The sequence below is a fragment of the Phoenix dactylifera genome, chromosome 15 (assembly GCF_051530095.1).
Source record: "Phoenix dactylifera cultivar Ajwa chromosome 15, Ajwa_hap1_PhDact_Kaust_v1.1, whole genome shotgun sequence".
Taxonomy (NCBI): domain Eukaryota; kingdom Viridiplantae; phylum Streptophyta; class Magnoliopsida; order Arecales; family Arecaceae; genus Phoenix; species Phoenix dactylifera.
In genome coordinates this window covers 22,422,270-22,434,930 of record NC_143204.1, presented here as the reverse complement: position 1 = coordinate 22,434,930, position 12,661 = coordinate 22,422,270, and the positions used below count along the sequence as shown (strand labels likewise).

The 12,661-nt window shown below is 36.9% G+C and overlaps 1 protein-coding gene across 2 annotated transcripts; it reads right to left on the bottom strand.

The window, feature by feature from the left end:
- Nucleotides 1-220: 220 nt before the first annotated feature.
- On the bottom strand, nucleotides 221-8,565 carry LOC103714813 (uncharacterized). Of its 2 annotated transcripts, XM_008802229.6 has the most exons (8): nucleotides 7,931-8,565; nucleotides 2,791-2,938; nucleotides 2,558-2,708; nucleotides 1,611-1,736; nucleotides 1,455-1,535; nucleotides 1,153-1,345; nucleotides 806-1,073; nucleotides 221-697 (listed from the first exon to the last, which is right to left on the bottom strand). In XM_008802229.6, exons 1-8 carry the CDS (start codon nucleotides 8,153-8,155, stop codon nucleotides 456-458), a joined length of 1,434 nt encoding a protein of 477 aa, XP_008800451.2. In that variant the 5' UTR covers nucleotides 8,156-8,565; the 3' UTR covers nucleotides 221-455. The 2 variants fall into 2 exon arrangements, with proteins under 2 accessions (XP_008800451.2, XP_088568185.1); XM_088712059.2 differs by lacking the exon at nucleotides 1,153-1,345 and having other exon boundaries at nucleotides 806-969.
- Nucleotides 8,566-12,661: the final 4,096 nt, after the last annotated feature.

The window sequence follows — 12,661 nt, the reverse complement described above, 5'->3', positions numbered from 1 at the left end:
CTGCCCCGTGAATCATACATGCAGGACACAAGATATGCTTGTGATTTGGTAGCATTTTCAATCTTCCAAAGCATGCACCTGATGTGCACACAAATATCTTTCAACAGGAATCAATCAATTTAAATGATAGGGGCTCTCTCTAGGACCAAGGAAAGAATTTATCAATATCCTACTTAAAATACATTATGTTAAACATCCAATATTATATAACAAAGCGGGGTGAAAAATGCAAACTTTTACTAGCAGCGGCCCACACTTCAGATTCAGATTATCTGCCATACATTTTATGCTATAAAAACTACAACAAATATACACCATGAATTGGCAGGGCAAAACACCTAAGTCATATACCAGGCAAACATACAGCAAGATATGAAATGAAGCCTATCTCTGGAATCATAATATATATAATACAGGTAAGTTAATCCCAGAGATCCACTCCAATCATCAGAGGGTTAATTAGACCACACATGTATCAAACCTTGCTTGTTGCCAGTATAGATCTCATTCCTATCCTCATCATAGAACAAAGCTGTTACATCTTCAAGTGCTTCCCGGACGGTGCTCCGGATAGAAGATCGGCCAGCGTCACCTCTCCTACGAGGACTGATCTGGAGTGCAGGATCACTTGCACATATCTTGGCAATGCACTTTCCTGTTAAGATGTTGCTCATGTTGATGGAGCCAACAGCAGAAACTGCAAAGGAGGCCATTCCTTGGATGAGATTCTACAAAAATTTAATGAAGCTGCATAAAATGTAACTGAAAAATACAATTTTTAAATTGTAACATGAAAATAATGTACCTTCCCCATCATCTTCACACCCTTCCTCAGCTTTGCAGTAGGAGATTATCAGATCCTGGTCACTGGTGATGTAGATGTTATTGGTATTACAATCAGGATGCCACAGCAAATGGTCTTCAAAGGAGGTGACCAGCTCTCCACGGAAATTCCATACAGCAACTGTCCTGTTTCGGAATGTCAAGAAAAGATGATTCTCATACAGAAAGATGAATGCTGAAGGAGTCATGAACTCAGTCCTGCTAACTTCCGTTAACTCGGAATTCCTCACCTGTTCAGCAGTTTGAAGATTGCTTAAAGAATAACATAGGTGTTAAAATGAACTGTAGGAAAAAGCTAGATCTGATTACATCCAGAATCTGGAGGTTCTCATTTTCTTGCTTGACCAAAAGCTTCTCATTGAACTGCTCAATAAAGTCAACCTTCTTATTGCGATGCAATAAGTGATTGAAAGATTTTAAAACTGTTCCATCTTCGATTGAGAGTATCTTCAATGGAACATAACCAGGAGTTCTCTGGAATATTAACAGCATGATTCCTGGACTGCCATTGCAAAGTGTTATCTAGAGATTAAGATGTGAGAGGAGATACATATCAACCTAAGCCTATGATGAACCACAAAAGACCTATTTTTAAGAAAGAAGAAAAGGACCTGATTTTTATCTCCTGCACATTATTATCCGATATTGAGTACAAAAAGTTGTAGTTCTTTAGGTCAAAGACCTTGTAGATGCTGCAAATACAAAATCACTGATTATCTAAATCATAAAAAGAACAAGTCGAACAACCAGAAAAGAAGGTAGCTTACCCATCCTGAGCCGAATATGTTAGTACTTTGCCATTTACGTCATCAAATTCAACAAAACCAGGCCACTTAAGAGACTCCGTTTCAAAAAGAGGGAATCCAGCATTTAACTGATTCCTCCTGATGTACCTGCAAGAAATTTTTTCAAGGGTCAAAAACTGGCAGCACTACAGCTTCTCAACTTCAAGATTCTAATATGGATTGCTTGGTAGCACTAAAATTTTGGGTCGCAATAAATAGTTGCTCAGCATCACAGAAATAGCAGTTACTATGAATTTATAGTTCCATCAATTTTCCAACCAAAATTTCCAGACATATTTCAAGTCGAGATCCACAAGTATCACATATAGTTTGAACTGTCTACTAATGTAAAGCTTATGGCTAAAACTCTATTACTACATATCAATCAAGATATAGATAGCAAACAAAGACAAGTTTGCAAAATAAAAGTCACGAGCAAGGCCAACAAAGAGAGAGAGGAGAGGGTGCGAGTGGAAGACATTATCAAATTATTTTAGCAAACAAAGACAAGTTTGCAAACATAACAGTCACGAGCAAGGCCAACAAAGAGAGGAGGAGGGGGTGCGAGAGGAAGACATTATCAAATTATTTCTATGAAAGCAACCTAGTTTACAAATCAAATATCTCGTTAGATGAATTTTGACAAGGAAACTAGTTGTTAAAACTTTTAAAATTGGTTTGTTCAACAACTTCTTTAACTAGAAAGATTTGAATTTTTAGGTGCCAATATGAGTTAAGTCCTGGATCTAAAGTCTAATCCATTTTTCAGTAGATGAACGAGTACATGATTTTATGCGACCATGAAACAATCAAGATAAACATGGGGAACATACTTTTTTCACGAACCTTGGGTAAAGCACGAAGCCAATGAAGAAAAAATAAATTCATATCAAATCTTTTGTTCACAGTGCATGAATTAAGCTTCTTACTCTATTGGAGTTGTCCTGCATTTCAAGGAACTGAAGTGGTCCGATGCATAAACTGACACTGTGATAAGTGAATCGTTGTTCTTATTATAAAAGAGACTTCTAATCACTTCATCTGGGCTGATGTTCAAAAAGCAAATACGTTTGTTTGTTGCTGTCAATAGAAGAACACAAAATAAAATAATGATCAGATTGATCTCAAGTTTCGACTATAATTGCAAATGCAGAAGGCTTACTCCGACTAAAAGCAGCACAGAGGCCCGATTGTGCAAGAGCAAATATAACATCCTTTGCTGCAACAATCTCAATGATTTTGGATCTTTTCTTAAGAAATTGTAATTTGAGAAACCAATTGACATTATGATCATAAGTGTCAAACTCCTCCTGCATAACCAAAAGAAACACGTTAGTTTTTTTTTTTTATGAAAATCCTTCAATTTTAAGCTGTTGAGAATCAAATTATACGAGGTAAGGTCTGAACTGAAAAAGGATAACCTGGGTTTGCATAACAATATAAGATTTGGATGCTAAGAGATGTAAAGAAAAAGTCCACCAGATGCATAACTTAATAAAATTATTTAGTCATAACAATGGATGTCAGAAGATAACCATTTGCCTCATAGTTCAGAAAGTAATTGAAGTCTGACAATGATTGCATGAAAACCACCTGCTGACTACTTGTCCTTATGAAAAGTCTATCATGAAGTTGGTAACCTTTTGGTATATTTATTTGCACTTAAAAAGCTTTTTTCTTGTTTTGCATGGATTTTAGTGGTGAAAAGCAACATGACGAGCATATTTAAAACCCTACTTACTAATCTATGCATAACACTCAACATGCTTATTGATTTAAAATCCTTTAGTTACATGACACTCTACTTTTAAGGGAAATAAACAAAGAAAGTAGAACTGATTCTACATGACAGTATTAATTAAACCATATGACTCAAGCACTATATCAAGGTGTCTAAAAGAAACTGATGCCACAACCCTGAAATGGCCTAATATGGTGATACATTTTTATGTCATTATTTGTGTTTACATGTATTGGTGTATGCTACTGAAAGTTAGCATTACTTGCTGCCCATGATTCTATAAAATTGACAACATCACTTAAGACGGTGTTAAACTAAACATGTTTTTGATTAAAAGCGTCCATATTAACATCGGAAGATTATAGTCATACAGCTAATTTAGCATAAAACTTCGCTCAAAAATTCAAATTGTACAATATTATAGAAAAATTTTAAATATGACTATTCTACTAGAACTTCTCTCCTGAATGTCAAGATTGGTTTGCATCTAAAGTTTTTCACAAATCTTGTTTCTACATCCAACAAGAAAATACGGTAGTTAGATGGTAAACAATGTCACTTGGTAGAAGTTGCTTGGACTCTCATAATTCATGTTCACAAATCCTCCAATTTTTCCCCATTAAAAGTGCTAAGTTATGTTTATATTTTGATATGTTGAAATTTAGAGAAGATATAATATGCTTGTGTTATCAAGTTTGTACAACTTAGAAAGATAATAAAATCCTTAAATTCATACAAAAATCATAAATGTAGATACTACCTTCTTTTAATATGTTCCATTCTTCTAGACTCACGATAAACAACTACAGGAAAGCTCAAGCATTAAAAAAAGGGTCAAGGCCTCTCTCGTATTTCCTGTAAAAGTTAAATCTCACAATAAAAGAATCTTCTTATCATTCCAATTGAGATCTAGTGACTACATCTCTCAAAATTTATACCAAAGAGAGGCTAGAGAAATAGCACTCTTCTCCTTAATACAGACTTCAAAACACACTTCCTAGTCTGCAGACTTGATACTTGTAAGTCCCATTTTTTTAAATGAACGGCAAAGGGTTATGCATTTTTCATTTCATTTCTAACATTGCCTTTAGCCATACATTATCATTCTAATATCGTCTACTCAAACATACATTATCATGAATTTTGCACATTTGATACAGCTATATCATGTTATGAAAGAGTCGGAAGCAAAGTTTGATGGCATCCTCTAATGCATATTCACCCATAGCGCGTACGCTATGCAAGTTAATGAGGTCGGAGTCATTGCTAGTTTAGATAAGATGTCTAGTACAGAAGTCTTTGGAGCTTTACTTTGACAATGAAGTAGCTTCACATCTATCTACTATGTATAACACAAAAGCCCCATGTAGCTAGTCTCTACATGAAACCAGCCTCAAAGATACCTTTCTTGTTTTTGAAACCTTACTTATTGTGTTTTAAAATAATAATCATCATTGACCCATTACATAGCCCATATCTTCAAGATCGTCATCATTAGGGCTGAAAATGGATCAGACAATAGCATATCCATATTTGCATCTATATTTTTTCAGCAGATATGAATACGGATATGGATCACAAATTAGCATCCATATTTGTTGTTAATAGATACGGATACAAGTAGCATATTAGTTATATCCATATTCTTTTATCCAAATATAGACATAAGTTAGATATTATTTGAATATAAGTTGGATACTATTCAGATATAAATAATCATACGGGTTGGGAGCGGAATCCACTATCTATATTGGCATTGCATGCGACGCATGGGTGATTGGGCAAGGACCTACCATATAGATATCAAACCTGCACGGAAACTGACCAGGTCAACAATCCAGATCACTTCTTTGACAGGACTTGCATTAAAAATTTAAAATTATCCAAAAATAAAATATATAATATAGAAATGTTAATAAAATTTATACATTAAAAACCACCATTACTTTTTAATTGCAGCATAAATAAAAAAAAATCAAGAATTATCTATTTTTTGAAAGCTTGTAAGAAAAATTATATAAAAATTTTGAAATATATAGAAGTTATTAATATTTTTTAAATATTTTAAACAACAAACTGTTGGAAATATCATAAAGAATAAAATGAAGGATATTTATTTTTCACTTTTTATCAAAAGGAATAAGATTTATTTTTTATTAAAAGAATTAGTTATTAAAACATAAAATATCACAACATACATTAAATAACTCCATTTAATAACGTGAATAAGTTTTGAATGAGTACAATAAACTATCATTATAAAACAGCAATAAGTTCCATCCTAGTGGTTGAGTAGTACTTATTCAAGCAAAAGGTCATGGGTTCAATCCTAGATTTAATAGCTATTTTGATTTTTTATAACTGGATATCTAGATCCAGATCTGAAAATTTCTTAAAATCCAAATCCAACAAAATTTCCAAGTATGCATATGGATCCATATCCAAACCGGATATGGCTGGATATTATCCAACCCATTTTCAGTCCTAGTTATTATCAAGGTCAGCGACTTACTAAGAGCATTTAAATAAATTGGCCCCTAGGTAGAGAATGCTCTAACATTAATATGAGTGGAGGGGTTCATACACATTAAGAGAATGTCCTGCATCTACCATACTCTCTCTCTCTCTCTCTCTCTCTCTCTCTCTCTCTCCACATCTATCTATCTATATTCACATACAGACACTCTTTTCCCTCCATCTTCATTTTCTCTTTCATCATTTTTTTTTCCTTCTAGGTTCAAGAACTAGATGCAGCAATTAGTTTTTTAACGTAATTTCACCAATTTCTAGCATTTAATGATAGTTAAGGAACTCTTTGCGTAAAAACAAAGGCCAGACTATAGAACATAGGGATGAGGAAAGCATAGTTTTAAGCTTCAGATCAAATTTTGATATTAAAAAAAAATCAATTTTCCTCGGAATTGATATGTATTTTTTGGAAAAAACTGACCTGTCGGGCCATAATTCTTGTATTACATGGGCAATTATGCTACTTTTTCATTTCTCCACTCATCTAGTGTAAAGTATATGAATAGCATTCCAAGTTTTGAGAAAGTTCGAGGCATTTAAGCCTTTGGTTGAGAGAGGTACCTTTCAAACTTCAACAGGTTTTTGTGATTTTAAATAACTTTTAAGCATAAGGAGGAGGGATTTATGGATCAGTTTGGGGTCAAGACCTGGTGTTCTAGACCATCCACAACCATGACCAATAAACCTTGAGCCATTGATCTAGAATAGATTACAAAAAAAAGAAGAAAGAAAGAAAGAAAGAAACTGATTCTCTTTAGTTGAAAGTCTGTTTTTAGCTACATCCGGATCTATGCAAGCTTTTATGAATCCCTTCAACAGCTGCAATTGTACAAAAATACTCTCATCCATTTTCTGGCTATTCCTTAAATTCAACTCCCATTAGTTTGCTCTGTAACAAGAAACAAGCCAAAATTCAGATGCAAAATCTTAGAGTAGTTCACAAATGCAGCAAAACTTCGGAATTACAAAATCCTTGAAACCATACAGAATCAGCAATCTAAATGCATAGATTGTTTTTTGTTAGAAGCCTTGCTTGGCCAATTGGTATCTTCTACTATTCCAAGTTTTGACCATGTATTTCAACGAATGCTTGCACCAGTTCAATTGGATACAAGATAAACCAAGAAAAGGGGAAACAGATGCTATACATGAGTACCAATGTAGGAATGTTATTGTACAGAAGACTAATGTTGTTGTTAGTAGTTATTGTACAGAAGAGTGATGTTGTTTTTAATAGTTATTAATTTCAGAATTGGGGTTAGGCCAAATTAAATCTCAGCAATTATTGAGCATAAAGATGAGTTTTAGTAGAACGGAAGAGAAAGAGACAGAGTTACACATAGCAAGACCCCATAGCATCATGAAGTTAAAGAAGATTGGTCAAAGAGCACGGATCCTCCAACATTTAATTACAGTTATGGAAAAGTTAGATAGCTAAGCTAGGGATGTTCGTGGAAGGCTGAGTCATGCAAATAATGAAAGTGATCGCAATTAATGATTAGGGGCTCTTTTTTTCGTTCTTCTTGCAATTTAAATTGCCCCAAGCATTAGGGAAATGACTTCCTCATCAATTTAGAATGCTTGGAAAGTCCAAAAAAATATTGTTTCTGCCCCTAAAATTCTTTGCTAGCTCCAATCCTTCCTTCAATTTCCATCCCTCACTGTTTCCACACCAAAAGAAAAGGAGCATTGGTAAAAACAATCATCATTCTTATACCAAACACCCTCGTACCAGATCCATCCAAGCCCTAAAGATAAAGCAATGCGTCTACTCACATCGGCATCTAGAATGATAATCCGGTACAAACCCTGATCCTCATCCCATCCTCCGCAACCTTAGAATCACGAACCCCAAAGAAATCCTACTGCGAGGACCTCAATCATGATCTCCATCCCCAAAATGCCATCATTTTTACAGCGCACCGAACGATCCCGGAGGAAATGTCAAAACAAAGGCAGGAATTTCAAAACCCTAAGCAAAGAAAACCCAGATTCCAAAGAAAGTCAAGAGAGGGAGCCGCGAGAAACAGACCTGCAGCTGAATGTTGCGGAACTTCTCGGGAGCGTTGGAGGAGGCGCCGCGGGCCATCCGGGGGAGGCCGCCGATCTCGCGGCGCTGGAGCTTCCGCACCGAATTCACGCAGTCCCGCTCCCGCAGCTTCCGGGAGGCGCCGCCGGAGGACCCCGGGTCCCGCCCCCGCTTCTTCGCCGTCACCCGGAGGCGGAGCCGCAGCAGGGACTTCTTGTGGTTCTCCATTCCCCTTCTCCTCCCCCTCCTTCAAAGGAAACCACGAGACCGGCGAGGAGAGAGGGATCACACGAGGTGATCGAGGCGATTTCTTGGAGCCAGCGTTAGGGTTAGGGTTAGGGTTTTTCCGAGCTCCATCCGGGGATGAGAAGGAGGACGAGGACGAGGACGAGGACGAGGACGGGAAGGGAAATAAAACGCCCGTCCTCACCCGTCTCTGGAGACGATTTCTTGCATCGAGCCAGGGTGGAATTTCTCCATTGTCGAACCGGGTTCAATTTGTCGGTAGAGCGGATTGGACCGTTTATGGAATCAGGTTTGGTGATGACTCCGGAAGCGCCCGATATGAATGCATGACGAGACTTTGGGAGAGAAGGCTGGGAGGTGGCGTAGGATAGAGGCATGATGAATGATGATTGTTATCTGACATCTGGAGGCTGCTGAGGAACTGTAATGTCTGCCAAATTATGCAAGTATTTCAAAAGACGATTCACGCAACTGATTGGTTGTCTCCTTTGTTGTAAAGAATTTTTGGACAATTTTGTATCTATTTTTTCATTTCTGTAGAGTACTTGACTCTGATGGCAATGCTCACACGAGATTAGTATAAGTTGCCGATGTATATAAAAAAAAAAAAAAAACTTTAAATGAAAGGGCATTTGCTTGTTTTATGCTTCATATAACACGATCGACGTGCTTGTGCTCTTAATATAGATCTTAAACTTCTATAAAAATGAGGCCTAACCTTATACGGCCTACATGATTTTTTGTAAATGAATTGAGTGATAAAATTGGGAGTAATCTGGTGTTAAAGTTTTGTAGAGGAACCAACTTAAATTTTTTCTGTGTTGCACATGGGGACTCATCATCCTTTTCCACCTCATTTTTTATTGTTACAATTGGCAAAATACATAAAGAAAGAACCATATTTTGGTTCCACAACAGCTGCATTGCTTTAGTGCATAAGGTTTCTTTGTGTTTCCATACTAATACTCACTTTTTCAAATAAAATGAAAAACACTAATTCCGACATAATTCAAAAAGAAATCTTTAGATCTTTGTCGAGCCATCTCTAACCTCCTACCTAGTCTCTGATTATTGCTAAAAACTCGTAAATAGAAGGGCACACTTCAATCCAAGTTTTTCTTTCCACCCAATGCATTCCTATACATGTTCCACGCCCATGATGCTGAAATACTTCAGGGAAGTCCCCTTCTAGGCTTCTACTCGATCATTACACGTGGCTCAAATTCCAGCTCTTCTTCGATAGGTGCTCGGTAGCAGCAAACAAGTTGGGCAAATGGGCGCAGGAGAAGGTTTCAATGCTTCAATAGGTTGGGTTTGGAATCCATAAATAAGAATTCAATCAAAGAGTTTGGAGTCGTGACATTGGCCCCTTTTCTTCTTTTTTTTTTTTTTTTGTGGTGAAAACGGCAATTCATATAGCTCTAATATGAGTACATCCTGCCAAGTCAAAAAAAAAATAAAAAATACAATGAGAACGGTAAATCTACTACGGACGTCCAAAGAATCTCTCCGGGATACTGCGCAATAAAGAAGGCAACCTAGTCTGCTGTTCGGTTCACCTTCCAAAACACATGTGCTGTCTGGAACTCATCTAACAAAGAGAGATTGGCCTTTCAATCCTTCGTGTGCACCTATTCGAATTGCACGGTTAAAAAAATTGTCTAGAACCGTCACGGATACGTGGAACCGTACAAGATACGTCTTGCTCTTGTCCACGAAGTTTTCCAAGAATTATTAGTGAAGAGCAGTACGTGACACATGAAGATATTTTTTTGGACCCTGTCATCCAAGTCCAGAAGCCCATCTTTACGCTCGTGCTTTCAAAGTGGGGTTGGTGTGGTGGGCCAATGATTTCGGCCACTCTCGCCCTAAAGTCTTTTCTTGCATGTTCATTTTTCAAATGCTGCAAGAGCGGTTTTGTCGGGGCAGGTCACGGGCACATGCGTGGAAAGATAATTGCCGCGGTCATTAGGGTACATTTAGTTGAAAAGAGATAAATTTTGGATTAAAAATAGAAATAAAAAGAAATGATCCTCATTTTAATACTATTTGGTATGGGTGGGAGAGTGGGAGTTACCTAGTGCGCTCTAAAATGTTTTGCTTTTTGATCTTTTTTTATTGTATCTGTTCACGTTATGTATGATACAATTTCAAAATCTAATTTCAACATTTTCTTTTTATTTCTATTTTTATTTAGTATTTAAATTCTATCCTGAATTCAATCACGGGACAATTTCATCAGAAAATATGGCTATTCTGATTTTTATTCTAATTCTTATTTTAATTTCAATTTCGGCTATAAAACAAACTCATCCTTAGAGTCAGGTCGTGCAAGTGGCTTCGCCTTCTTTCCTGTCCTAATCTAGCTTAGTTTTTGCTTGCTATATAGTGATGCTATGCGTGTTATTTTGTTACAATTTATTCTTCATCCCTACATTAGCATGTGAGTGTGACCAGTAAATGCCAACTCTTAACATGTTGCGTGACGCTTGGTGCGATTAATGTAGTTGATTCAATGAGACAAGATCTAATGTTAAGATATCTCAATAGAGCAATTGGCTATACCAAAGATTCTGCTTATAGACTTCTCCCTAGGTATTGTGTTCCCCCTCGAGGATGATTATTGCGAATATGATGTTACCTATGGGGAATCCAAGGAATATTTTTGGCCCACACTTTGCCACGTAACATTCGGTGCTTAATTTGTTATTGAAATGGCCAATTCTAGCATGTCACATTCACTACTTTCATGTATTTAACCATAGTTTAGCCCATGCAAAGAGTAATTAGTATGACTTAGAATCCTTTTGCTGTTGGTGCTGCAATCCAGTCACATCTTTTGGCCACCCATGCATCACGCCAGATGTTTACGTTTCTCATGGTTTAGATGCTAGGACAAATTCACAAGAGCCCTCATTGCATCCCACATATGCATGCTGTTACCGATATAACAATGTTAGCTATTGTCCTATTAAGGTGGTCATCATATGGCCAGAATAATAAATATTATTTCATATTTTCATTATTCATCCAACTAATATGGGATTTCCTTGACATGGAATTTTCACCACATTTCTAAAAACAATTACTTTTTTATAATGAAAGCAGCGACTTAATCAAATTATGTTGTTATATTACTATGATTGACTATTATTTCCATTGTAACAACTAATAATTATTGTTATAATAGTCGAGATTGATTACAAGTTTTGCAACAAATACATCCTTTGTGCGAGGTCCATGATTTCGATAATAAAGATGCTTTCATCCCAAATTATAGATCCTGGTATCGTAGTGCACCGCCATTGCCCTCTCGATAGGTGTGAGTAACCCTCAAGTGCCAAGGTTATCATCCAGATGTCCAACAAACTAAGGTGATAGAAAACACTAAGAGTCACTTGTGGTGGATTAATAATTTTACCACGTAAGAGTCGCCCTCAGCCCAAGGGTTTTAAGCCAATCCGTTTGCCTGATAGTCCTGTTTTGAAAAAGATCTTCTTTTTCTGTATCAGTCTGTTTCTTATGCACTAATAGCTCATCTCTTGGTTCTTCCTAGGCTAAGGATCTATAACAGGGATCCCTTTGACATTAAAGATGATTGATGATCTGTCTCCAACAAGTTCAACTTGTGGAACAAGACATGCAATGAAATGAATCATCTTGGCCCCAATAGCATGTCATATGGAATCCCTTGCCACAAAACCAGGACCACAAAATCCGGAGCCTATTACAAACTTTAATTTCTAAAGTTAAGCTATTTTGTATTTATTCCCAGTGAACTGAGAGAAAAAAATTAAGGGTATTTTGGTAAAATGAAACCAAAATTCTCCGGCTTTTGCCACGAGATGAGAAGTCGAATGCGGACGTGGAAAATCCCAGCGGCGGTGCTCTCGCCTGCTCATTCGCTATCAGAAGAACCGCACGATGCCACTTTCAAATTTAATTTGGTAGAGCCGTTAAACCGAGGAGCTCTCCCAGGCATTCTTTTTGTCCGCGGTTCACACATCTATTTACCATTATATCCCTCGTCATATGCCATTATGATAAAAATGCCCTCAAGTATTTTTTTAATCTTAAATCGATGCACTCTCTTTCTCTCTCTCTTCTTTTTTTTGTTTTTTTTCTTTTGTTGCTCACATTAATTCCACGTGAGCACGGCCATCCGAGCCAAGAAAATAAATGCGACACAAAAATGGAGAAATAGCTACAAAATGGGTCTAGAGGATCTCTTCGAATAGTGAGTAGTAAAAAAGACGACGCAATCAGTAGCTTTATTCGTCTCTCAGTATACACGCATAATCTAGAAGGCACCATACTCCCTCAGCAATCTCCAAATGTTATCTAGAAGCGGATAATTTGTCTCCCCCGACCCTCCAATAGAATCCGTTTAATTATCTTCGCTAAGTCTCTCTAAAGGATGATACTCCCAACCTCTAACACATACCTTGCACAGAAGATTTTCTTCCACGCGACCCTAAGTTCTACCCT